This window comes from Hippopotamus amphibius, chromosome X (assembly GCF_030028045.1).
Source record: "Hippopotamus amphibius kiboko isolate mHipAmp2 chromosome X, mHipAmp2.hap2, whole genome shotgun sequence".
NCBI lineage: Eukaryota > Metazoa > Chordata > Mammalia > Artiodactyla > Hippopotamidae > Hippopotamus > Hippopotamus amphibius.
The window spans coordinates 17989650-18017133 of NC_080203.1; the positions used below are offsets into that span (position 1 = coordinate 17989650).

At 43.0% G+C, this 27484-nt stretch overlaps 1 protein-coding gene across 5 annotated transcripts in view; it reads right to left on the minus strand.

Moving 5' to 3' along the window:
• The window catches only part of ZNF75D (zinc finger protein 75D), a 43006-nt gene extending 18385 nt beyond the window's left edge, over window positions 1-24621 (minus strand). The window contains exons 1-7 of one of the 5 annotated variants that reach the window (XM_057718485.1): window positions 24345-24621; window positions 22299-22825; window positions 20934-21126; window positions 20107-20198; window positions 19646-19772; window positions 13608-14357; window positions 362-10457 (exon numbers count right to left, since the gene is read on the minus strand). In XM_057718485.1, coding sequence (XP_057574468.1) covers window positions 13648-14357; window positions 19646-19772; window positions 20107-20198; window positions 20934-21126; window positions 22299-22745 — 1569 coding nt within the window. In that variant the 5' untranslated portion in view covers window positions 22746-22825; window positions 24345-24621 and the 3' untranslated portion in view covers window positions 362-10457; window positions 13608-13647. Of the gene's footprint in view, window positions 1-361; window positions 10458-13440; window positions 14358-19645; window positions 19773-20106; window positions 20199-20933; window positions 21127-22298; window positions 22826-24344 lie in introns of those variants that run through there. The other 4 variants (XM_057718484.1, XM_057718487.1, XM_057718488.1 and 1 more) reach the window with 4 other exon arrangements.
• Between the last annotated feature and the right edge of the window lie 2863 nt (window positions 24622-27484).

Genomic DNA, 27484 nt, shown 5'->3' on the forward strand with positions numbered 1-27484 from the left:
ACAGAAAAGGAAATGAGAAAGCAATCAAAAATGTTACCCTGCAAAAAAATCAATCATATACAAAAGAAGGCAGTATTGGAGGAATTGAGGAAAAAAGATATGATATATAGAGAAGAGTGACAAAATGGCAAAAGTCCTTTATCAGCAACTACTTTAAATGTAAAAGGATTAAACTCTCCAATTAAAAGGCAGAGATTGGTAGAATGGACTAAAAAATACAAATCGTGATCCTTCTATAGTCTGTCTACCAGAGGCTAATTTTAGACCCCAAAACACAAACAGGATTAAAGTGAAAGGGTGAAAGAGATATTGCATGCAAGTTGTAATCAAGAGACTTGAGGTGGGTATACTAATATTAGGCAAAATAGACTTTAATCAAAACTTGTTACAAGAGGCAAAAAATGACATTACATGTTGATGAGTCAATTTATCAAGAAATAGTATAACAATTATAAATATATACACACCTTACAAGAGTCCTAAAATATATGAAGCAAAATTTGATAAAATCAAAGGGAGAAACACACTTCTACAATAAGTAAAAAACATCACTTCTCACTTTCAGTAATGGATAGAACACCCAGACAGAAGATCAGTAAGGAAATAGAGGACTTGAACAATATTATAAATCAATGAGACCTAACAGAAGACTTATACTCCAGCCCAAAACAGTAGAAAATACATTATTCTCATGTGCACGTGGAATGTTTTCAGGGTGGACTATATGTTAGGTCACAAAACAAGTCTCTAGCCCATTTCTTTTTCTTTTTTCTTTTTTCTTTTCTAGTCCATTTTTAAATTGTTATTAGTTTTTTTGCTGTTGAGTTTAGTTGTAGGAGTTCCTTATATATTTTGGTTAACTCCTTACTGAATACATGGTTTGCAAATATTTTCTCCTACTCCATAGGTTGCCTTTTAACTCTGCTGACTGCTTCCTTTGCTGTACAGAAAATTTCTTAGTTTAATGTAGTCCCACTTGTCTATTTTGTCAAGACCAAGGTAATGAAACTTTTCCCTACGTTTTCTTCTAGGAGTTTTATATTTTCAGATCTTACATTTATGTCTTGAGTTCATTTTGAGTTGATTGCTGTGTAAGATGTAAGATAAGGGGCCAATTTAATTATTTTGCATGTGAATATCCACTTATACGAGGTATCTAAAATAGTCAAACTCTTAGAATCAAACAGTGGAATGGTGGCTGCCTGGGGCTGGGGGCAGAGGGAAATGGGGAGTTGCTCACTTTATACTTTAAGGAACTAGAAAAAGAGCAATCTAAATCCAAAGCTGGCAGAATAAAAGAAAGATTACAGTGAAGGGACTCCCCTGGTGGTCCAGTGGTTAAGACTCTGCCCTCCCAATGCAGGGGGCCTGGGTTCAATCCCTGGTCAGGGAACTAGATCCTGCATGCCACAACTAAGATCCAGCACAGCCAAAGAAATAAGTTAATAAATAAATATATAAAAAAAGATTACAGTGAAGATAGAGAACAGAAAAACATCAGAGACAATCAACAAAACAAAAAGATGGTTATGTGAGTTTAAAAAATTCAATAACCATAAAATAACTTTTTTTTGATGCTGAACAAAATACAAGCTTGAAATTTAGTGCTGCTGAGCAAATGAATGAAAAATACAGGAGTATTTACCTTCAGCTCAACTCAGATTTGCCGTTTGAACAGTCTTACACCTAACTCTTAGTACAACTGCCTAAATGTATTGAAGCATTAGTTAACAGCAAAGGTTTAAGGTAAAACTTAAAAGTATGTATTTTTCCTTATTTTTAAAAAATCTCTTAATTAGTAAATTCAGCTCTGCCATATCCCTTTTCTTGTCCTCAACGAATTAGAACCTTAAAATATGGGCTTCCCTGGTGGCACAGTGGTTAAGAATCCTCCTGCCAATGCAGGGGACATGGGTTCTATCCCTGGGCTGGGAAGATCCCACATGCCGTGGAGTAACATAACTAAGCCCATGTAGCACAACTACTGAGCCTGTGCTCTAGAGCCCGTCAGCCACAACTATTGAGCCCATGTGCCACAATTACTGAAGCCCTCGTGCCTAGAGCCCATGCTTTGCAGCAAGAGAAGCCACCATAATGAGAAGCCAGTGCACCACAATGAAGAGTAGCCCCCACTCACCGTAACTAGAGAAAGCCTGTGTGCAGCAACGAAGACCCAATGCAGCCAATAAATAAATAAATAAATTTATTTTTTAAAAAACCTTAAAATAATACATAAAAGGGAAATATGTTACATCTTTTCCTGTTGTCATATTCCACTCTAATTTGTTCAAATTAAGTAAGGTATTGATTTATTTAAAATGTAGGGCCTTGATGCTATTTTAATTTTCCAAAGTCAGCTCATAATACCAATTTCCCCAAAGTTTAAAAACAATCTACTAAGGAAATATCACTTGCTACTTACAGCTTCCGCAGGAAATTTGCATTTCCACTTTATAATGTATTATTTGGGGGAGGAAATGATAACCTACTTCATTATCCCAAAGCCTGGTATTCCAATCATCACAAAGCAGCAGACACAAAGAAAGAAGGGCAGTGTCCATTTTCCCACTGACACTTCATGAAAATTAAAAATTCAGTAGGAGAAAGCAAAAGGCATGTGTTGAAAGATTCCAGACTCACTCAAACTCTCTCTTCTGTTTCTCTTAAAGCCAGGCTTTCAAAAGACCAACAAAAATTGACAAACACTTAGCAAGAATGACTAAGAAAAAGAGAGAATAGACTCAAATCACTAAAATAAAAAGTGAAAGTGAGGACCTTGCAAAAACATACAGGATTATAAGAAAATACTATGAATAATTGCCAACAAATTAGACAGCCAAGATGAAATGGATAAGGATGCATGCTTTCACCACTTCTATTCAATATTGTACTGGAAGATCTAGCCAGAGCAATCAGGCAAAGAAAATAAATAAATGAATAAATAAATAAAATAAATCACCATTCAAATTAGAATGGAAGAAGTAAAACTATATTCACAGATTTTATGATCTTATATATAGAAAATCCTCAAGAACTCACACACACAAGAACTATAGAACTAATAAACAAATTCAGTGAAGTTGCAGGATAAAAGTTCAACACACGAAAATCAGTTGTATTCCTATATACCAGCAATGAACCATCTGAAAAGAAATTAAGAAAATAATTCCACTTACAGTAATATCAAAAAGAATGAAATACATTGGAATAAATTTAAGCAGAAGGTATAAGACTTGGATCATAAACACTACAAAACATTGCTGAAAAAATTTTTTAAACGCCTAGAAAATGGAAAGACATCTTGTGTTCATGGATTGAAAGACATTGATAAAATGGCAATACTACAAAAAGAAATCTACAAATCCAATGCAATCCCTATCAAAATTCCAACCACCCTTTTCGAAGAAACAGAAAAGCCAACCCTAAAATTCGTATGGAATTGCAAGACATGTCCAATAGCCAAAACAACCTAGAAAAAGAGGGACAATATTGAAGGACTCCCACTTTCTGATTTTTTCAAAATTTATTATAGAGCTATAGTAATCAAAACACTGTGGGACTGGCATAAAGATAGACATATAGACAAATGAAATAGGATTGAGAGTCCAGAAATAAGCCCATACATCTACAGTCAACTAATGCTTGACAAGGGTGTCAGAATCATTCAATGAGGAAAAATAGGCTCTTCCAAAAATGGTGTTGGGACAATTGTATTAATATATCCACATGAAAAGTCTGAAGTTGGACCCCTACCTTACGATACATACAAAAATGAACACAAAATGGATTAAAAACCTAAATGTTAGAGCTAAAACATAAAAATTCTGAGGAAAACATAGGTCAAATCTTCATGACCTTGGATTTGGCAATGGTTTTTAGATATAGCACCAAAAGTATAAGCAACTAAAGAAAAAAAAAATGAATAGGACTTCAGTAAAAGTAAAAACTTTTGTGCATCAAGAAACTGATGCATTTCTCCAGAATGGGAGAAAATATTTGCAAATCATATATATGATAAGGTTCAAGTATCCAGAATGTATAAAGAACTACTATTACATTAAACTATGAAAAGACAAATAACCCAATTTAAAAAATGGGTAAAGGGCTCAAATAGACATTTCTTCAAAGAATACATGCATATGGCCAACAAACACATCAAAAGATGCTCAATTATTAGTCACTGAGGAAACCTAAATCAAAACCACAATGATATATACAACTTCACATCCGTTAGGGTGAGTATAATGAAAAATAAATGGACATTAACAAGTCTTGGTGAGGAGGTGGAGAAATTGGAACCCTTGTACTTGGATGGTGAGAATGTAAAACGGTGTATATGCTGTGGAAAACCATTTGAAGGTTCCTCAAGAAGTTACACATACAATTACCATGTGGCCCAGGAATTCTATTCTTATCTACATACCTAAAAGAATTGGCATTTTCAATTACTTTGAAAACAGGCATCCAAACAAATACTTGTACATGAATGTTCATGTAGTGCTATTCACAATAGCCAAAAGATGAAAATAACCCAAATGTCCTTCAGTGGAAGAATGGATACAAAATGTGTTTATCTATTCAATGGAAGCTAATTCAGCTATAAAAAGGAATGAAAACCTGATACATGCTACAACACAGATGGACCTCAAAACAAATGTACAGTTAAGTAGCATTTAGTACATTCACGATATTGTGCATCCATCATATCTATCAACTTTGAAAACATTCTCATCAGCCCAAACTTCAGTCTTCCCAGCCTTCCCCGCCTCTGGAAACCACTAATCTGCTTTCTGTCTCTATGGATTTACCTCTACTGGGTATTTCATATAAATGGAACCATATAATATGTGACCTTTTGTGCCTGATTTTGTGCATATTGTTTTTTTAATATAAATTTTATTTATTTATTTACTTATTTATTTACTTATTGGCTGCATTGGGTCTTTGTTGCTGCACGCGGGCTTTCTCTAGTTGAGGAGAGCAGGGGCTACTCTTCATTGTGGTGCGCGGGTATTGTTGTGGCTTCTTTTGTTGTGGAGCATGGGCTCTAGGCGCGTGGGCTTCAGTAGCTGTGGCACACAGGGTCAATGGTTGTGGCTCTCGGGCTTTAGAGCACAGGCTCAGTAGTTGTGGTACGCGGACTTAGTTGCTCCACGGCATGTGGGATCTTCCTGGAGCAGGGCTCGAACCCGTATCCCCTGCATTGGCAGGTGAATTCTTAACCACTGCGCCACCTAGGAAGTCCAGCATATTGTTTTTTGAGGTTCATTCATATTATAGCATGTGTCAATATTTCATTCTTTTTTTTTTTTGGCCGAATAATTATCCATTGAATGGATATGCCACATTTTGTTTAAGAAATCAATTCCAGATGAATTATAGATCTAAATGTATAAAGTAAAATAATACAACTTGTAAATGAAAGCATAGGAAAATATCTTCATGACCTTGGGATAGGCAATGATTTCTTCACCAAGACTCCAACAGCACTAATAATGAAGCCCCTTTGGCTCCTCAGACATGTTTTACTCTGGGGCAAGGTGCCATGCTGAGGTCAGTGTCGGGGAGAGTGGTGGGAGGCTTGCATTGAAGGGGAGGTGGGAATGGAATACCACCCTTTGGGTTTCCCCAGATCAGTTTTAGGAAGAAAAATATATAGAACTAAGGATTTGGAAATAGATTCCTTTAAAACTATCTGTGCCCAGTCTCCCTTGGACAGTCTCTGTGTGCCCCCTGGTGCAAGTGAACCTTGGTTTGAAGCCTGTTGGACTAAAGAATTCCTCAGAGGTAGCTCCTCAGACTGCATCTCCAAGAGGACTCCCTGTGCCTCTAGGACCCAGGCTTCTGCTGACTGGCAGGGGCTGGGGAGCTGCAGGCCTCAGAGATGAGGGCGCCCCCAAACTTCTGGAGGGTGTCCCCCTTTCTCAGAGGACTTTGGACCAGCCTGTGCAAAGGTGTAGGGTCTACTTTATTGACCCAATCATCAAGTCCACCTCTGGGGCCCTGGGTGGTTCCAGCCCCTGCTCATCTCCAAAATGAGGAAGGAGTTAGGGGTGCTCAGAGAAAGGTGAATCTCCCTGGAGAGAAGCAGGCCCCTCCACTTCCCCACTACATCATTTCAGGCTGCTCTGTGACCTCTGCCAAGGTCAGCTTCCAGAGGGGACAGCGTGATGGGCAGGCTGCGTTGCAAAGGGCCAGCAGACAGACAGCTAGTAGAGGAGACAGGTAACCAATTCTTGAGGGCCCAGGGAAGCAGATGGCAGAGAAAGGTTCAGGAACATTTCCCAGGTTTCCTACCCAGGGAGGCCATGCTGGCAGTCCACGAGACTGAAACAGAGGGTGAGATTAGGGAGACAGGCATGGAAGCCTCAAAATTCAGAGACCACATGGAAAAGCATACCCACACTTGATTTTTGGTAGTGATTCGCCAATTGAATGAGAATAAAGTGCAGATTAAGATCACATTTAGGGAGTTCCCTGGTGGCACAGTGGTTAAGAATCCGCCTGCCAATACAGGGGACACGGGTTTGATCTCTGGTCTGGGAGGATTCCACATGCCTTGGAGCAACTAAGCCCGTACGCCACAACTACTGAGCCCACGTGCTGCAACCACTGAAGCCCATGTGCCTAGAGCCCATGCTCTGCAACAAGAGATGCCACTGCCTTGAGAAGCCCGTGCACCACAATGAATAGTAGCCCCTGCTCACTGCAACTAGAGAAAGCTCACGCGCAGCAAGGAAGACCCAACACAGCCGATTAATTAATTAATTAATTAATTATAAAAGAACACATTTAACCCTGAAGTGCTCAGGCCCATATGTTCAGGGAGTTTCAATTGCTAGCCAGCCCTGGGCCAGCCTCTGATAGAGTTACTAAGCTTCCAAGACAACCTCTGCCCTCAGGAGAAAGTGCATGAGCCCTGTTCTAAGGCAGTAGTTTTCAAAGTGGGTTTGCTGGCATGTCAACATCACAGCGGGGAGCTTGCTGGAAATGCCAGTTTTCTGGCCCTACCCCTGGCTAACTGGAGTAAAAACTCTAGGGGTGAGGCCCAGCAATCAGTGTTTTAGCGAAATCTGGGTTTTTAAATACTGTTCTAAGAGGAAAGGACAGTCAATATGGAGTGAGTTGGGGGATGGGGAGGAGCTAGAAGGAGGAAGCGGGGACGTGGTGTTGAAGGTAGAGTTTGAACAGGCCAGGAGGCAATACTGGGGATAAAAGCAAAGAATAATTGAAGACAGATTAACGGCTTGGTTCAGCAGCAACGGTTTGTGAGGCGGGAGAGAGGAGAGAGTGTTGGTGATCACGTGGAGCCAGGGTGATCTAGAAGGGCCTTGAGCCAAAGCAGTAAGTGGGACTTCAATGATATGGGAGCTGCTGAAAATTGAATGGAAGAGTGACTTGGTGACCACAGTGCTGGAGGACAAGTAATGAATATGTAGCACAGAAAGAAGGAGGTGAGGGACTTCTCTGGTGGTCCAGTGGTTAAGACTCCACTGTAGAAGGCATGGGTTTGATCTTTGGTCAGGGAACTAAGATCCTGCAAGCCAACCAGAAAAAAAAAAAAGAAAGAAAGAAATGAGAAGGGGATTTGGAGGAGAGTCTGCCTCTCCAGGGACATGCCCCTCTTCCAGCTTTTCCCACGACTCTCCTACAAGTCCCAGATCCCTTCAGGCCTAAGAATGGGGATGATTTTCTGGTCACAGTGTGTGTACAAGGACTAGAAGTACTTTTGGAGGACACAGCAGCCCGTTAACAGGGAAGCCCTTTCTTAAAGAGCGCAGGAGTGGAATCCCTGCCTGAAGGGTTATCTTGAAAGAAGAATACAGTTTGGAGCCCCCCAAGAACGGAACAGACCATCACTAAAAAGGAATTCCTAGCCCCTGGGGGACAGCCAAGAGATCACAATTTGAAGTGATGACACTTCCTGAGATGCTACTGCCAAGAGGTGAAGGTATTGTTTTGTGTGGAGAGAGGGACCTTCGTCTCAAGGCCTGGGGCTTGGGAGACTCTATTCCAATCCCCTCTCTGCCTCAAGGCCCTGGAAAGGAAACCCCCTAAGCTCCAGTTGCCTCTTCTGTAAAACCAGGGGCATAGTCTCCACAGCTTTTCCAAGGTCCCTTTCAGCCCTGATGCACTACAACACCTAAGGGAGTCGGGGACACAGCATTGAGTAATTGCAGCAATAATTGTGCCTAAATGCTTGGGGGCCACGAAGACTTTTGATAAACTCCAAAAAGGTACAGGCTAGCTTCTTGGACAAAGGCCCACATACTCAAAATTTTGAAGGCCCTTTGAAATCATCCATGGAACCTAGATAAGGAAGCCTTGCTTCCTGGGTTTGTCAAAGACCACTGAAGGAAAGATATATGTTTTGTGTGCTGATCTATCCCATGGGTACGCTCAGCTCCCAGAGGGGCCCTTGCCAGCACAACAGGTGGAAAGGCTTTGGATCCCTTTGGCGGGGAGGGGGAGAGTCTTTGCACAATTACATTAGGAGCCTGGTCCTGGGTAGGTCTGTGTCCACTGAGCCAGACTTGAGGATAATTTTCAGGAAGGTTTCACCCACTGTGTCAGGATCTGTGGGAGTGAGGGCTGGACAAAGCATAGTGTTATCCACATAGACTGCCCTACGCTGTTGTGGTTTTCTCAGCTCACATTCCCGCTTACCTGCTATTACAAGGATTTTAAAAGCAAACAATATATAGAGTTGAGATGGTTATTTTTCAGTCTTGGTAAGGAGGTTACATTTATCCCTTTAGATTTACTTCTCACGTACACATAATCTGCAGATAGCTTACACCCATACTACCTCTACTCTACGTGAGATCCTGCACCAGCTCCAAAGGGGGAATGCCCCCCAGATAAGGTGCTGACATTCCAGGGAATGGGGCACGAGGTGAAGAAGAAAACCCACAATAACACCCTTTAGGGAAGCTGGGGGCCTCCCCAAGGGAGGCCTGGGGGCGGCAGATATGTGGTACTACCCGAAGAGAGAAGGCTCTCAGCCATGCAATCTTCTGCTACCAAACTCGAGTTCCTCTGAGGTGTCTGCAGCCCTTGGGTTGGAGTCAGTTCCTTCTTGTCCCTCCAAGTCGCACATGGAGATACCAGAGCCTAAGGAGGGACGAGGGAAACCTTTCTTGGCGTTTCCTGGCTCTTCCTCTCTACTTCATCCCAACTCTGGAACAGAACTGCTGCCAGAAGCTGGCCTGGCCTCCTCCCTCCCTCCTTTCCCTGGGTTGTCCAGAAGATCTGAGGGTGACAGGTGCTCACCGCCGCTCCTCTCACCTCGCCTCCCGCCCTCTCCCCCTCACACGCTCATGACTGTTGATCCTCGGGAGGGTTTCCCTGACTCCCTATCCCTTCGTCCACAGCTGCGACCCTTGCCTGGACTCACGATGGTAGTGAGGAGCAGGCGGCACAGAGGGAGGGAAGAAAGGCAAAGATGGTCCTGGGAATGGAAGGACTTAGCAGCGACTGTGTCCGACTGCTGAGCCCAGGACAGACTTTGGCAGGGATCCTCTCCTTTACATTGGGAACAGCTTCCCCAACCCTGCCCCACATGGTCATTACCGTGGCCAGCAACCTAACATTTAATGTTTTTTGAAGAACAGAGAGAGGAGGGAGCGAGGAGAGCCTTTAAATCTCCTGACAAAGAGGAGAGGAGACCATGATTCCTTTTTCCTTCTCTCCCCGGGGCTGTCTGCCTGTTCCAGTCCCTGTGGTGGGGCAGCGGGGCCATGGCCGAAGGAGCGAGGCAGTGAAGGAGGAAGAGGCTGCTGGGGGTGGGAGAAGGGCTGGAAGGGACCCCCACAGGCTCCTGAGTAGCAGCCACCTTGCTGTTTTCTGGGAGGGAGAAGCTGAAGGGCTGGGTCCTGCACGAACTGGCCTGGACACGCGGACAGGCCCTCCTGCCTTGGCCACAGCGGGCACCGGCCCTCTGCTCCCCGAGCCCTGGACTCCCAACCTCAGGCATCACACATGCAGACTGATTGGAGTACGCAAGACTGCTGCCCTCTGCTCTCCTGGCTCCTTTCTCATCCTTTGCTCAGCCCATCCTCTCCCTGATGTCCCTCGCGTACTGAGGGCAGGAGCACAGGGGTGGGGATAGGAGGCCACACTCCTCACACCTGGCTCAGGTCAGCTGTCGTCTCCTCGGTGCCATCTCCGCCTGTGGGATCTGAAGTCTCTCCACTTGGTCCCCTGAATGAATATCCGGCCTGCGTCTCCAGCCCTCAGGCTTTTGTGTGATGTCTTCCTGTTGTGTCCTCAGAAAAGCATCGGAGTTCTCCTAAGCCACATGCTGGGGAGGTGACGGGCGAGTATGAAGCAGAATGACATCTGCCCTTCATTCCCTCCTGCCGTTTCCTCCCTTAGTGCCCAAGTCTCTCCTTTTTCTGAGATGATGAGGGCTGATGTGAGTGGTCAGGATGCACGGGGATGTGGGCCCCGCGAGGCTGTGGGAGAGGGTTGAAAGGGAAGAATAGGTACTAATGAGTCAGCCAGGAGACCCAACTTCTACATCCTGTTCCACAACAGTTGGGACAAGAATGTCCTTTCTTCCTGGAGCCCCTGTATTCAAAGGGCAGTGGAGTATCTGAACTTGGAACCAGGAATCCTCAATTCTCTTCCTGTTTCTGCCCATTCGCATCTAAATGTCTTCCTGCCACTTGCCTTTAAAAGCCTGAACTCTGAAATAGGACCCCCGTTCCCTGCTCTGACCTCTGCTGGGAATGCCAGTATAGACGAGGACCTGCAAGGTGAGCTCTGAAGCTAACAGGTGTTGGAACTGGGGATGGCAGCTTTGGGAAAACGGAGTGCCCTTTTGCTGACCCGTTTTCAGGAACTTTGCTGAATCTCATGAACGGGCAGTAACTGCTGGCTCCATCCACGCAGTACTTCCTTCAATTTTTGGGTCCATCTCTTTTTTCTAAATGTTACACAGGGAATTTCCTGGCAGTCTGGTTAGGGCTCTGAACTTCCACTGCGGGGAGTGCGGGTTCTATCCCTGGTCCAGGAACTAAGATCCTGCAGGCTGCACGGCTTGGCCAAAAAATAAAATGCTACACAAATAAATGTCCTTTGAATGGTAGCATAGCAGCTATCCAGGGTGCTACTATCTCTTTGGATTCACACAAAGAGAGTGCCCTCTGCAAGAAGGTGAATTTCCCCTTAGTTCCAAGGGCACAATCCCAGAGAGTTCTGGAAGGGATGGTGGGGCAGGAGCAGTCCTTCTCCAAGCCTTTGGGAATATAATGGGCTCCTTTCCTTCCAGGTCACTTCCTCCTGTGAGATTAAGCTCTTTCATTCTTTTTAGTGGCCATTCTCCAGTCACCTCTCATGAGTTTGAGGGTACACCTAATAGTGTAAATACTGTCCACAAAAATTCCACCTCTAGCCATCATTTGCCCTTCTTTTTCAAGCATCTCAAGTTGAAGGAATCTAGTACATTGTGGCTGTACTCATTAGCAGTGTATCTAGCTGAATGGGGACATTAGCTTATTGTTTACCACTGACTAGACAGGAGCATCTCTAGAAAGGAATGTCATACCAGAAGGCTACCCTTCCAACCACGATGAGCAAGCTTTAAATAGTTGGAAATAATGGAAAACTCAGTAAGAATGCTTAAAAGCTGGACAAGTAGACAGAGTTGATTGTTTAAAACAACTAGCTGCAAGATGAAGGAAGGATGCTCCAAATGTTTGTGGACCATCTTCTGAAACCAGTGTCAGGCATGCTCACCAGTGTCTTCTAATCCTCACAGCAGCCCTGACAGGAAGGAATCACCATCTCCATTTTATAAACATGTAAACAAGCTTAGAAATGATTCTTCATGGAAAAATTATCTGGGGAATTCCCTGGTGGTCCAGTGGTTAAGACTGTGTGCTTTTACTGCCGGGGAACGGGTTCCATTCCTGGTCAGGGAATTAAGATCCCACATGCCGCACAGTGCAGCCAAAAAAAGAAAAATTATCTGAAGACACCTATTCTAAAAAAGGGAGCATTGGTCATCTCTGGGTAATTTGTTAACAATGGAGTTTTGTTTCATGTTTAAATTTTATGAAACAACACGCCATTTTCATTTAAAAAGTAAAATCTTCTGAAATGAGTATATAGAAGGCTTGGCCGACATTCTAAACTAGGATCTGACACATACAGAAGCCCATGTCTTCCAACTTTCCTGCCCTTTCCTTGACATCACACGGTGTTCTCAGGAGATAGTGTCTCTCCTGCAGGTGGTTGGTTCTAGGACCCCATGCAGCTACCAAAACCTGAGCTCGCTCAAGTTCCTAATGTAAAATGGTGTAGTATTTACATATAACCTACATGCATCTTCCCATATACTTCAAATCATCTCTAGATTACTTTTAATACCCATCACAATGTAAATGCTATGTAAATAGTTGCCAGCACGCAGCAAATTCATGTTTTACTTTTTGTAAGTTTATGGAATTTTTAAAAATATTTTTGATCCACGGTTGCTTCAATGCGTGGATGTGGAACCTCTGCATACAGAGGGCTGACTGTACTCACTGTGGCCGATGGGGAAGGAAGAGGAACCACCACCATGAACAAACCAGTTTCTGTCTGACCTGGCTCTCAGTGAGCCGTCACTCTAAGTCACAGGCCTTACCCTGCTCTGACTGGACATTCCCTCCTCGCATCCAATGTTCACCGAGGCTGTGAGGCCATAAGGTCACACACAGGGCTCTCCTTACCACTCCAGCAAATCAGTTTGCAAAATCTCCAGACCTTCCTGCAAAGCATCCACGTGTAAGGGACTGTCACTTAACAGCCATAAAAACGGGCCTCCTGTTAGGCCCACCTCCTGTTAGGTGCCATCACTTTGAAAGCCTTCCAGTCCACTAAATGAAAGTCAAAAGAAGGCCATTCACCATTGCCCTCTGCCTTCTACAGACACAGATACCCAGATGAGGGCCCCAGCTGCCTCCCTCATTATTTCATTCTAAATACCTCAGTGTTGACAGGACCAGCAGGAAGATATCTAGTGCTTCCAAGGTCCATAGGTCTGTGTTGGCATTCAGGACTTTGCATGCTGCTTAGAATTCCTTGACAGAAAACACTGCAGTAGTGAATGCTCAGGAGAGAGGCAACTAGAATGGGGGTACTTCTCCCAGGGTAAACACTGAGCCCTCTCTTCCTGTTCCAGAATAAAGTTCCCTGAACCCTGCGCTTGGTTGTTCATGTAGACGGAATGGTAGCCACAGAAACTGCCTTGGACTTAGTAATTCTCTCTGAGCTCCCTTCAGAGGACCTGAATACTCTTATTTTCCATCTCTCCTGAGAAAGAACACGAGTAGACTCATGGCCATCATGTATTTGCTGAGAAGCTGATACCTAAAGAATTTAGATCACAGAGGGTGGGTAAGCTGAGTAACCAGACAGATACAGATAGCTGGAGATAGGTAACTTTAGATATACGAGAACTATTTAACTTTTATTTATAAAGAACTTATGGAACAGTCTTGTGCTAGGTATTGAAAATACAATGCTGAATAAACAAGTTTAGATTCTTTTTTATGAAACATAACATGTGCCCCTCCCCAATTTTGTTGATGATAGATTCCTATCATTGGGTGCCTCACCATTTTGCACTCTTTCATCACCTCTAGATGGTGACTTTCTTCAGACTGGAGACACTGGACACGATTCCCTTCTCCTGTGGAGTTTCTGGTGTCTGAGAAGGCTTGACCGCCTGCTAAAATTTCTCCTGCATACGCTACAAGTATAAGGCTGCTCACCTGTGTGGGTTCTCTGGTGTTTAATAAGGTGGGAGTTCTGAATGAATCTTTTCCCACATTCATAACATTTAAAGGGTTTCTCTCCTGTGTGAATTCTTAGGTGTGTGTGTAGATTTGTGTTATGACTAAAGCTTTTCCCACACCATGAGCATCTATATGGTTTTATTCCTTGGTGTGCCAGTAAGTGCTTATTAAGATCTGAACTCCATCTAAACCTCTTATCACATTGTTGACATTTATAGGGTTTCTCCTCAGTGTGAATTCTCTGGTGCTTAATAAGGTCAGAGCTAACTCTAAAGCTTTTCCCACATTCCTGACACTTAAAAGGTTTCTCTCCTGCCTGGCCTTTCCCATGAAGATCCATACATTTTGGAAGCTCTTGTATACAAGTTCTAAGTTTCTTTCTTTTCTTCCCTGGGAAAGCTCGATGCCGTTTCCGTACCCTGTGTGTACCACCATGATTCTCTTTGCCCGTTGTTTTCTGGGCAACTTTCATTCTGGCCTTTCTTAATACTCTGCATCCTGATGCTTGTATTTCTAATGTAGAAAGAGATATAGGTTGGTCATTTCCAGTGTCATTTTTGAGCTTTAACCCTGTTGGAATAAGCAGAAGAATCAGACATCAGTGTCCCAGAACAAGAAAACTATAGGAATGAAAAGAAAAATCAATGATGATAGCTTTTAAAAAATATAGGAACAAGTGACTTCTGGTCCAATCTGTGCCAAAATGGCACAGACCCATTTCTCTCTGATCCTCCTTGCTGGGCACAGCAACAAACCCATTCAAGAATGCAAGACACAATGAGCAGAGAATTCTAAAAAGTGGTAAGAAGAAGGCAAAATGGTTTGGGATGTAGGGCTAGAAGAGTAACACAGCAGATGTCTTACATCTCCACACCCAAAAAGGAAGGAGACCCAGATCTAGTGTTTTCCAAACCTTAACCTAGCAACAGAAGACTACCTGGACAGGCTTACTCCTTCCCAAATCTGAATGGGAAACCTTCTGACAACATCAGAGCCCCAGGCAGGAGACACCAAATTAGGCATGCAGAACTTGCAAGAGGAATCTAGCCACAAGTAGCCTGCCCCAGGAAGCCTCTTCATCCCTACAGGTCAGAGATTCCCACTGAGAGACACTCTGGCCTAGGTAAAGATCTTCCTCACCCTCAGGCAGCACCAGCAAGGACACAAGGGAATCCTAGCAGTACCATATAAACCAAGGAGACCAAAATAACACCATAAAGACTCTGAAAATTAAACTGTCACTAGACACATACTCCACAAAAGTAGGAAAGAACCTACGTGCTAAACTAAAGCAGAGTGACTGCCCATTAAAATAAAATATTTAATAGGACTCAGACTCTCCTAACATAATAGACAAAATGATCAGGATACAATAAAAAAAATTACACGTCACACCTAGAACCAAAACACACACACACACACACACACACACACACCCCCAAAACACAACTTGAGTGAGAAAAGGCAATCTGACAAAAATGGAATTGGACTAGTAACCGAAACCAGAAAGACAAGAGAAAAATCTAAAAATATATGGAAATGAAACAATATCCTTCTAAATAATCCATGATTCAAAGAGAAAGTCTCAAGGGAAATTTAAAAATACACAGTTAAATGAAAGTGAAATTAAAATATATCAAAATATTTGGAATGCAGCTAAAGGAATGCTCAGAGGAAAATGTATAGCCCCAAATGCTTACACTAAAAAGAGGAAAAGTCTCAAGTAAATAATCTAAGTTCCTAACACAAGAAACTAGGAAAAAAGCAAAATAAAATTAAAACAAGTTGAAGAAAGGAATGATAAAGATCACAGAAGAAATCACAACACAAAAAATCTGATAAACCTATATCAACACTGACAAAAATAAACAGAGAGAAGACACAAACCATCAATATCAGGAAGCAAACTGGGCATATCACCACACATTCTGCAGCAATTAAAGAGATAAGCAAATACTATACACAACTTATGTTCATAAATTTTAAAAGTTAGTAAAAATGGGCCAATTTCTAAAAATCTACAAACTACCAGAATTCAACTAATATGAAATAGATAATCTGAATAGCACTTTGACCATTAAAGAAATTGAATTCATAATTTAAAAGCTGCCAAAAAAGACATCTCCAGGTTCATACAGTGTTACTGGAGAATTCTATCAAATATTTATAGAATTATCACCACTTTTATATTATCTCTTCCAGAAAAGAGAACAGGAGGAAATACTACCCAAATCATTTTATAAGGCCAGTAATTACCCTGATAGCAAAATCATACAAAGACAGTACTAAAAAAGAAAACTACAGACTAACATCTCCCATGAACTTAAACGCAAAAATCCTCAACAAAATACTGGCAAACTGAATGTAACAATAAGTAAGAATTATATACCATGATCAAGTAGGATTTACTGCAGGTATACAAAGCTGGTTCAGCATTTGAAATCAATCAACATAACCCACCATATCAACAAGCTTTGAAAGATCGTAATCCCATTAACTGACACAGAAAAGTATTTGACAAACCCCACATCCACTCACAATAAAAAACACTCAGAAAACTATGAACTATACCAACTTGATAGAGTATTAACAAAAAACCTGTACTAATATCATAAGTAACAGTGAAAGTCAATCCTTTTATGATAAAATTGGGAACAAGGCAAGAAGTCTGCTCTCATCACTCTTACTCAACAAAGGACCAGAAGTTGGTGCTATTGCAACAAGGTAAGAAAAAGAAAAAGAAAAAAAAAAAAAAAAAAGACATCGCAGATCATGTGACTGTCTATGTATAAAAATCCCAAGAAATCTACCAAAAAGAACTAATAAGCAAGTTCAGTAGGGTCGCAGGATAAAAGAACAAAACATAAAATTAGTAGCACACCTATATAAAAACAATGAACATGCAGAAACCAAACCAAAATTTAAAATACCATTTACAGCTGCTGCAATGAAAATTAAATGCTTCTATATACACATAGCAAACATGCAGAAGATCTGTACATTGAAAATTACAAAAAATTTATGAAAGAAATCAAAGAAGACCTGAATAAATAGACATACTGTGTTCACTGATTGGAAAAATCAACATAGTAAAGATATCAATCCTCCTCAAATTAATATATAGCTTTAATGTAATTTCTAGCAAAATTCCAACAAAGTTTCTTGTAGACATAAATAAGCTTATTCTAAAATTTACATGGAAAGAACAGGCCCTAGAATAGCTAAAATAAAATTCTATCTTAACAAAAGAATAAAGTGGAAAGAATCACTCTACCTGATAGATATTAAGGCTTCCTATATTGTAGAGCTACAGTAATCAAGACAGTGCAATACTGGCAGACAGATAGACACATAGCTCGACTGAACAAAATGGATGTACATAAATATGCCCAACTGATCTCTGACAAAAGTGCAAAAGCAATTCAAGGCAGGAAGGCCAGCCTTTCTGACACACAAGGCTGAAGCAATTGGACCTCCATAGGCAAAAAGGAAAAAAAAACTTCAACCTAAACTTCATACCTTATATAATAGTCAACTCAATATGAATCATGGACTTAATGTAAAATTATAAAACTTCTCGGAAAAGAATAGAAAATTTTAGGGATCTATGGCTAGTCAGACTGCTAGCCTTGATACCAAAAATACAATCTGTAAAAGGAAAAAAATGAAAAATTGGTTATCAAAATTTAAAACTTTTACTCTGTAGAAGCCCATGGGAAGAGGATAAAAAGAAAAAGACACAGACTTGGGGAAACTACTCACAAACCACATACCCAAGAAAGCACTAGAATCTAGAATCTATAAAGAACTCTCAAAACTCAAAAGTTAAAAAACTACCTAATTAAAATATGGGCAAAAGCCACTTCATTGAAGAAATAAAGAGATGGCAATTAAGGACATGAAAAGCTATAAAACATCATTAGCTGTCAGGGAAACACAAATCCAAACCACAATAAGATAACTCTACATACTTAACAGAAAGGCAAAAAAATATTTTCTTAAATGGTGGTGCTACTGAACAATGGCAAGAATGTGGAGAAACTGGATCACATCCATTGCTGGTTGGGAATGTAAAATGGTACAGCCACTTTGCAAAACAGTTTGGCATTAAATATGTAATTACCATATAAACCAGCAACTGCATTCTTAAGGCATTTATCCCAGAAAAATGAAAACTTATCTGTACACAAAATCCTGTACATGAATGTTCAAGGCAGCTTTATCTGCAATAGCCAAAAATTGAACACAGCAAAAATATCTTTCAATGAGTGAATGGTTAAACAAATTGTGGTTTATCAATATCATGGAATGCTTCTCAGCAGTTCATTTGAACTACTGGTACACACAATAACTTAGATGAATTTCCAGGGGATTATTATGAATGAGAAAAGTTAATCCCCCAAAGCTACATACTTTATGACTCTAATCATATAACATTTTTGAAATGGCAAAATTTAAAAACTGTAGAACAGATCAGTGGTTGACATAGGTTGATTAGGGGGTGGGGTATGGGAAGGAAGCGTGTGTGGTTATAAAAGGGCAACAGGGGGGCTCCTTGTGGTAATGTAACTGTCCAGTATCTTGATTGTGGTGGTGAACACACAAACCTCCACATGTGATAAAACTTTATAGAATTAAATACACACACACCCAAACCCACAAATAAATACAAGGAAAAATGGAAAAACGAATAAGGTCAGTGGACTGTCTCAGTATTAATATCCTGGTTGTGATATCAAATACTTTCGCAAAAGTTATCATTGAAGGAAAAAGGGTAAAGTGTACATTGGTTCTCTTTGTATTACATTTTAAATATGCATGTGAATCTACAATTAATTCAATAAAAATTTTAATTTAAAAAATACAGGAACAAAATCTTTAAAATGTTAAAGCCCTGCAAAGGTTCTTATCAGGGAATTTCTCCTCTTCCTATGTATACACTTACCTCAAGGAGACTCTACAAGACTGTCCTTGAACTGTTGGGGACCTTGAGTCTATAGTTCTTGCCCTTGTGCTAAACAGATTACTTTATGTTTAGGGTGCCACGATGATGCTCTGAGAATAAAACTTAGAGGTCATGGACTGCCACCTTAATTCCAGACTATTTTCAGGAAGAGTGAATGACTCTTTTATATTTTTATTTACTCCCAATGTTTAAATTGGCAGAATCTTAGATTCCATGTCTTCTTTATACTCTACTGTGGCTGTGGGTGGATGTGCAATGAGGAAGCTAAGAACTAACCCTATAAGCAGGACGGATGGAAACGAAGCTGGTGGGGGAGTAGGGGGGGTGGGGGATGGTGGCGAGTGCAGTGGTATTCCAGCAGACTTGGTTAGAGATGAGGTGGCTTAGACCAGGATGGTGAGAGCAGAAGAGGTTGAGACATGGTTGTATTTAGGACCTTTTTTTAAAAAAATGTTTTTATCTTATATTCGAGTACAGTTGATTAACAATGTTGTAGGACCTATTTTGAAGACAGAGCTCAGGGCACTTGCTGATGGACTAGCGGTGGGGTATAACAAAAAGACCAGAATAAAGTATAACAGAGAGGTTTTGGGCCTGAGCAACTAGGTAAATCGTGGTGCCCTTCACTGACATGGAAAAGACACAGGAAGAGTGGGTTTGCAGGGTGGGGCTGGAGTATGATAGATAAAGAATTCTACTTAGAACAAAGAAGTGAGATTATCTGTAACAAGCTCTCCAGGTGGTCTGGATATGCCTTTCCTTTCCCTCACCATCAAGCTGAGAACCAACCTGCCACTGGAACGCTGGGGCTCTCTCACAGCAATGCATTTCCCATGAACTGAGGACGAACAGATTACTCAACTTCTACACAAAGGAAAGGAAGAATCTTTACCTAGAGAGACGACATTCTCATAGTTTTCCTGCATCACATCATTGTAGAAGATCTTCTCAGCAGGGTTCAGTAATTGCCATTCTTCCTCCGTAAAAGACACGGCCACATCTTCAAATGTCAACTGACTCTAAAGAAGAGAATAAGTTGTAGTTCAGTACTTGCCATGACAGAAGCCATCCTATCACTCATCCCTGAATTATACGGCAGGTCAGTCACCGAAGAAGTTAAGAGTATAAGACTTAAGGGAAAAGAAGTGATACGGCAGAAAAGCAGGGCACCAAAGAGATCAGTACACAACTTGGGCGGTGCCCAATTCCCACAGGGCCAAGCCTAGTTGCCTAGAGGACACCTGGGGCTAAGCACCTCACAACACCTGCTGGGTACAGTGGGTCATGGGTAGCAGAGAAAAGCACACAAGGCCACGTTCAGGCTACTTGAAATATCTGGAAAGTACAGCTCACCTGGGACTCAGGCAAGATGAGCTCAGATGCCATCCTCCAGCTTGGGGTGCTTTGCTGCTCAGAAAAGGCTAGAATCTGTTGAGCAGGCATAGCTGTGGGGGGAAAAGAGCCAGAAAAAAAATTTCTCTCTTTCCTGTTTATGAACACCCTGAGCCAATTTCTAAAATACAGGACTCCTTTGGTAAAGATGGCTCACGTTCCCGTGTGTGTGTGTGCGCACGTGCGTGTTGTGCGTGTCTGTGTGGTGTGCCAGAAGTGGCCTTCTCTTTGTAAATAAGAACCAAATATCCACCACTCCACAGAACTGGTTGCCAGTTGACTGTTTCCTCAGATTTCATGAAATAAATGTTTTTCCTCTCAAAACAAATAGTTCACTGAGCTGGGCAAGAATGAGGAGGTGTTTGAAAATGAAAGCCTCAGGTCCTCCAGTGTATGGTAGGAAACGTGGGAGATTTGTCTTTTATTACTTTTTTCCTGGTGTACAATTCTCTTCCCATTCTGCCACTGATGGCCCATTTCTGATCCCAACTTCTCCTCTAAATTATAAGCGTGAGAAGACCCTGCCTGTCTCTGCTCTCTCTTCCTCTCTCCTCTCCAATTTCTAAGGAGCAAGGTCCACATTGTGAATACCAGGGTTCTGTGGTTTGGATGTTTCTGTATCCCAGAATGACCCTTGCCTTCACCCACCACTGGCCTACTGTAGTCCCACCAGAGAGACATCCTAACTGCCAGCATGGCTGGCCACCTGAAGAACTCCCAGGACATTCTAGCTGAACCAATTACTATTACAGCTCCCAGGAGAAGAGAATTATTATGAAACTCCTCACCTCTTTCATATGCAGGCTGGGTTTCTTTGTGAGTATTCCAGCCCAGCTGTTCTTGCAGTACCCGGCATGTATTCCAACATTCTCTCTGGAACACAGCCACTGGTTGGGGCTCTGCCGGCTTCCACTTAAAGCCTGGGGCCACTGCTGTTCCTCCCAAGAGCACTGCCTCCTTTCCCAGCTCATGGGCTGTGACCTAGAAATAACCCCCATCCGCATTAGCAAAGAACTTTTGGTTTTGGGGTGGTGGAGGGACAAACAAGAGTCAAGCCCAGATTTGGGGAGTGTGTTATGTTAAAGGAAGTAATTTTTTAAAACAAAGAGACACTGCACCATGGCGTTCTCACAAGGAACTATACACGTGATGTGGGCAAATCAGGTTAAAACGAGAAAAGCTATGACTGCAGCCGGCCTCCACCCCTCCATGGACAGCCACAGCTCAGGCCACGAGCAGGGTGGGGGCAGGCTGCCTGTTCTTCTCGCTGCCTCTACTCTCTGGCTTTCTAGACTTGGATCCTTGACTTAGTGGATTTTTATCTTCTAGTTTTCTCTAAAAAATAAGGAAGTAAATAAAACAGGTTTTCCTGTTAGTCAGATTTTCTGACCCTCCCGTATCCAGGGAACAATTTCATGGACAAAGGGGATGCGGCCGAGGGAAAACTGGGGGAAGAGTTGGACTCTAACCTTCCTCTATATGCTTCAGTTGTAATGAGACGCCTGCATTCCTCAAGGTGGGCTCTTGAGGAAAGGAAGTGTGCCACCATCTCCCAAGGACAGACCTTGGTTCCTACTCACCAGCAAAGCCAAGGCTGAGCACTAAGGGAGGCCACAGAGGCTCTTTTCTCCTGGCCCTGAGATGTGTGCTCCCGCCACACAAGGCACCACCCCTCAGTACTTTGATTCTCTCCACTGTGGAGAGAATCCTTGTTTCCCTTTTTTCTCTCCATTTCTTCTCTTCCTTTGCAGTCTCCCCACAGATGTTTGATTTATACTTTGGCTGCCAACCCCTCTTGCCTTTAATCTCTAAGTGCTGTCCATGCTTTCAGGTTTCTTTTCTCCTTTCCAAACTCTTTCTTGCCTTTTTATTTCTCTGTTGCTAAGTCCTGTCTCCTTGGCCATGCTAGACCAGGCCCATCACCCTCAACTCACCCTAGCCCTAAAGTGGGCAAGATACATTTCTTTTTTCTAAGGCCAGGAAAGACTCCCAGGAACTCTGAAACGTGGAGGCTGACTGTTGCCGCAAGTCTGTGATTTCAGATCGCACTTAGTGAGTCTAAGAAGGGTGACCTAATCCATCTCATTCTCCACACAGCACCCGCCCCTCCTTTACCCTATTTCAACGTACAGGTAAGGAATCTCTCTGCTCACCTCATCACTCATTCCACCAGGTTCTCTGTGAAAGCGGTCTACCAGGGCCACAGCCTCTCTGATGCTCTGTGGATGGTACTTCTGCACCCAGTTCTGGATATCCCTGGGCAGAATGGTCAGGAACTGCTCTAGCACCAGCAGTTCCAAGATCTGTTCTTTGGAGTGGATCTCTGGCCTCAGCCACTGATGGCATAACTCCTGCAGTTGGCTGACAGCCTCAAGCGGTCCAGGTGCCTCATGATAATAGAAGCTCCGGAAGTACTGGCGAGCGCTCTCAGGACCAAGACTGTCCATGTATGGGCTGGATTTATTACTCTGACTGGAGCTCTCTTTCACAGACCCCTTAGTTTCCCACAAAGCCTCTGCGTGTGGGTACAAGCAGGCATCCACCTTCAGATGTCTCATCATCATTTGCTCCAGCAACAGTTTTACTCCTACGTGTGACATCCTCCTGGTGCCACCTTTGACAACTGTGGCCTTGTCAGGCTTGGTACAAAACCAATGAGTGGAACTTTGACCCGAGGGCGCTGAGGGAGGGGAGAAAAAAAGTACACCTCAAGAAGAAAGCCACATGACACATATTTACTTGCTATTTATAGTTAGCAGAGAAGAACCAACAGACAAGTTCCTGTTCTGCCTCCCCTTTAAAATCAACTGCCACTCATGATGACTCAAGACTACTTCAGGACATGTTTTGCCCCCTTCCTTTGTCACCCAACTTTGAAACAAAGCACAGCTCACGGAAGACAGAAAGTGATCTGACTTGGATCACTTTTTTTTTTAAGGTTGATGGGTGAAAAAACTGGCACCCATTCACTAAAAGGAGCTGTGATATTATCCAATACTTAATCTGTGTGCTTCTTGTCCCACCTTTACAAATGGGCCATATTGGACTTTCTCTGCATTTTAAGAGATCATCCCAGTTTTCTGTCTTTAGTCGGGGAGAAAACAGCTCTGCCCCTTCATCCTCTTATGGAGACTGATGCCTTTGCTTCATGGAACATTTGATAGTCTCTTTTCCATCATATTAATATTGGAAAGAAAACTGGGACAGCCTGGTCAGAAAAGAAGTAAAGTAATTAAAGAAAAAGTAACCTTATTCCTCTCAGCAAGTATCCCCCCATTAAGCAATCAGATGGTGTCAACATTGGTTTTTCTGGCACCTTTTGGGGAGACTTATAAAGCGCACTGTGCAGCTTTGTACCTGTGTATGAAAATTTTTGCTTACTTTACTGGAAAAACTGACAATTGACTTTGTTTATAAGATACCCAAACGTCAAATCCTAAAAAAGGAAAGGAGAAACGGTGACGATTCTTCAGACAGGAAGGGTCCTGGTAAAGGTAACCCTTCTCTTGACTTAACACTTCCTCAGGGTCATAGAGATCTTTAAGCAAGGCTGAGGATGGCCTTGAGAGTCTGATTTTCTTGGAGGCGATCCAGCAGAAACAACAACAAAGTTCTTTCAAGGATGCCACGGGTATTCAAAGCAATGGTTGGTTCCTTGCTGCCTAGGCAGGCTCAGGAGGTACAGGGACACTTCCTGTATTTCTCTGCAGAAGAAACTAATGTCTTGGAAGCTGAAACGACTCTTTCTCTACTGATATGCTCATAAGCCAGCGGAAACGGGCAAGTTTCGCTGGGCGCCCCGGTAGGCCTTACTGCCCCATCCCCCCACCTACACCTTTTGGATAGACAGCAAGGGCGCCCATATGCACTCAGCACGCCGGCAAGCCTCCAAGCGCGCTTCAGCAGCGTCCCTGGGTTTTATTTGCAACACAGGGTACAAAGAGGCTGCTTCGAGAGATTAGATGTGGCTGTGCGAGCCTGAGTACCTGCCTCGCTGAGAACAGGTCCCGCCGGTTCTCAGACCCACCCGCCGGTTCTCAGACCCACCCGCCACTCGGCAATGATGCCACCGCGAAAAAGAAAAGGCTGCGCCCCCCCAACCCCCACACCGCTCACCGCCACGCGGCTGCCGCGTGCGGCCGGTATCTCTCGGGGGCTCCCCTGACCAAACCCAGAGGGAAAATCAGCTTCTTGGTTACCTCCACCCGGCTCCGGCTTCCGTGGACGCCACTTCCCTCTTTCTGGGCCCGGCTCTGAAGTCACCACGCCTCCCGCCGCCGCGGCGAGGAAGGAAGGTCCGGGTTCCCGGGCCCCCGGGGCCGGTGGCGGGCAAGCCCGAGGCCCCGCGAGCGGCGCGCCGAGACGCCGGGATCCGGGAGCGCGGGGGCCTTGGAAGCTCAGTCCCAGGCCCGACGCCTCTAGCGCCCCAAGACCGTACCCCGACCCGCCATTTTGGGGTCGCAGGCTGAGGCACGAGCTCCCGCCGGAAAAGGAAGAACGCGTTTCCGGTGGCTCCGTGACAGCCACGCCCAGCATCGCCCTCCCTCCACCTGTGGAATCGCAGCTGGGCGAGTCCAGAACGTTCCCGCGAGTCCTTCCCATCACGGGTTCAGCCCCGGATGCAAAAAAAAAAAAAAAGTTCAGGACACCGAGTGTAGGGCGCGTGGGAGGCCTAGCGGCTCCCCGAAAGCGTGTCGTGGGAGCGCGCTGATCCCCGGCGCTGCGATCTCCGACCCCCGATTTGCCGAGCGTCCTGCGTCCAGATTACTCCTGCGTCGCGTTCTGGCAGTTGGTGGCCCGTTCTACCGGGGAGTTCGCCTGGTTCGGGCCACCAACCCTGAAAGTCATCAGTAGGCTTGTCCCGGGACTCCTTGAGTTAAGAGGCCTTTGCTTCTCCCGGTCAGACCCGTCACTAGATCAGGAACAACAGTGCCTTATATTTTAAAAACCCTTTTCTGGTTCGCTGGCACGTCTTTCCTAACGATTATTATTTTATTCTTGTTAGGTAGGTTTTAACCTCATGGTGTGGATTCCATTTGTATTTCTCTCTAACATATAAAGAAATTGAGATGTAGGACGCGACATGTGCGTTGTCACTTAGATTACCGGTGGCAGATTTTAGACCAATTTAAATCTTTTGTTTAAATGCTTTTGCTCCTACATTATGCTGCCCTGAAGGAGAGGAACCTTGTTTCATCTTATATCTCTTGTAATGCTTAGCCTAGTCCTCTGGAGCAGGCGTCTTTCTAAGAACTCGAATATCTCGGGTTGTCAGTGTCTCCAAATTACTGTTTACCTAGTGTTGAGTCATTTGGACAAAAGTTATCCACATGAATCTAAGAGAAGAAAGTGTGCGTAGCTCAGTTGTACAGTGAGGATGAAACTGACGTCTTTTGGAAATCAGTGTGAGAAACCACTCAGGCCAGGGGATCAGAGATCTGCGTGCCCGGGGAGGAAAATAAACACGGCTCACTGTCCACCTTTTTACGTGCAAATGAAAATTACTCTCAGGAGATAAGGTCAATCCTTATTTGCGAAGCAAAGCTGCCCAGAAGTGTGCGAGAGGACACAGTGAGTTATCTGTGATTGTAAACCTAGTAAAGTTGTTTGCTTCACTAGAGAATCATTTTCAGAATGATTCTTTCAAAGCTCAGTTCCTGAGGTTGGGCATTGTCAACCAAATACTTTATGACAGTGGAGGGGAAGTCAGAGAGCACTGTTGCTTCTGGACAGTTCCCAGGCTTACCTTTCAGCTGAGTCACTAACCAATGAGGATGGCGGGATAAAGGCATTTTCTTTTTCTTTTCTTTTTTCCTTTTTTTTTTTTTTTTTTTTGAAATAGCAAGGTTTTGGAACTTGTGGAGTTTTTTTTTCTTTATTGGAGTATAATTGCTTTACACTGTTGTGCCAGTTTCAGCTGTATTTATACATATATCCCCATATCCCCTCCCTCCCTATCCCACCCCTCTAGGTCATCACCAATCATGGAGTTGATCTCTCTGTTATGCAGCAGCTTCCCACTAGCTATCTATTTTACATTTGATAGTGGCTATATGTCGATGTTACTCTCTCACTTCATCCCAGCTTCCCCTTCAACCCCCCCCCACCACCCCCACCATGTCCTCAAGTCCGTTCTCTACATCTGCATCTTTATTCTTGCTCTGCCACTGGGTTCATCAGTACCATTTTTTTTTTAGATTCCATATCCATGTCTTAGCATACGGTATTTGTTTTTCTCTTTCTGGCTTACTTCACTCTGTATGACAGACTCCAGGTCCATCCACCTCACTACAAATAACTCAATTTCATTCCTTTTTATGGCTGAGGAATATTCCATTGTATATATGTGCCACATCTTCTTTATCCATTCATCTGTTGATGGGCATTTAGGTTGCTTCCATGTCCTGGCTATTGTCAATAGTACTGCAATGAACATTGTGGTACATGTATCTTTTTGGATTATGATTTTCTCAGGCTATATGCCCAGTAGTGGGATTGCTGGGTTATGTGGTAGTTTAGTATTAATCTGCCACAGTTATTCCTCATAACTGTCTTCAATAGAAATTATTTATAGATTATATAGTTAGCCATTTAGAACGACTATGGAAATAAGTATAATGATCTCTTCAATTTTCCTTATAACCTACTATGGCTTATATGCTTCAAAGAAAAGAGAAAATTCTTGAAAAGGACTATAGATTCCAGGAAGACAAGTTGTAATTCACTTAAAACAAATTTCATCATGTATTGTTAATATGGTTAGTGATAAAAGCATACATTGAGCCGTGTTTTCTTTTACCAAACTCTACAAAATCAAAGGTTTAGAATTTAAACCCATACCACCCAGATCCCATCCATAGTTATGTTTTGGGTAATATGTTTGAAACACTAAGTTAAAAAAGAGAAACTATGTACAATCTAAAAGGCATTTTATTTCCCCTAAACACTTCCACCTTGATTCACCCAAGGAATCAAGATGTGATCCTGAGCAGCAAACAACTTTAAGGTGGAAGCAACTTGAAGAAAATCTCGTAATTTTGAATAAGGTCATGATGAGCAAGACAAAGAAGGAGAAGGAATTTCTAAAATTAAAACCTACAAGACAAAAACGTTGTAATTTCTAACTGGGCCAAGAGTTGAGATGGAGGAAAACCACCATAGCAACCGCACAGGAAATCTTTACAGATAGGAACCTAAAGATGTTCTGGAAGCCTTAACAGAGGGCAGCTGGAGATAAATTCTTGAGAAATACAGAGAATTAGAAACTGACTTGGAAGAGAAAGCATGTGGTTAAATGAGAATGAAAAAGAAAAGGATTGCCTCCAAAAACCAAAGTTGT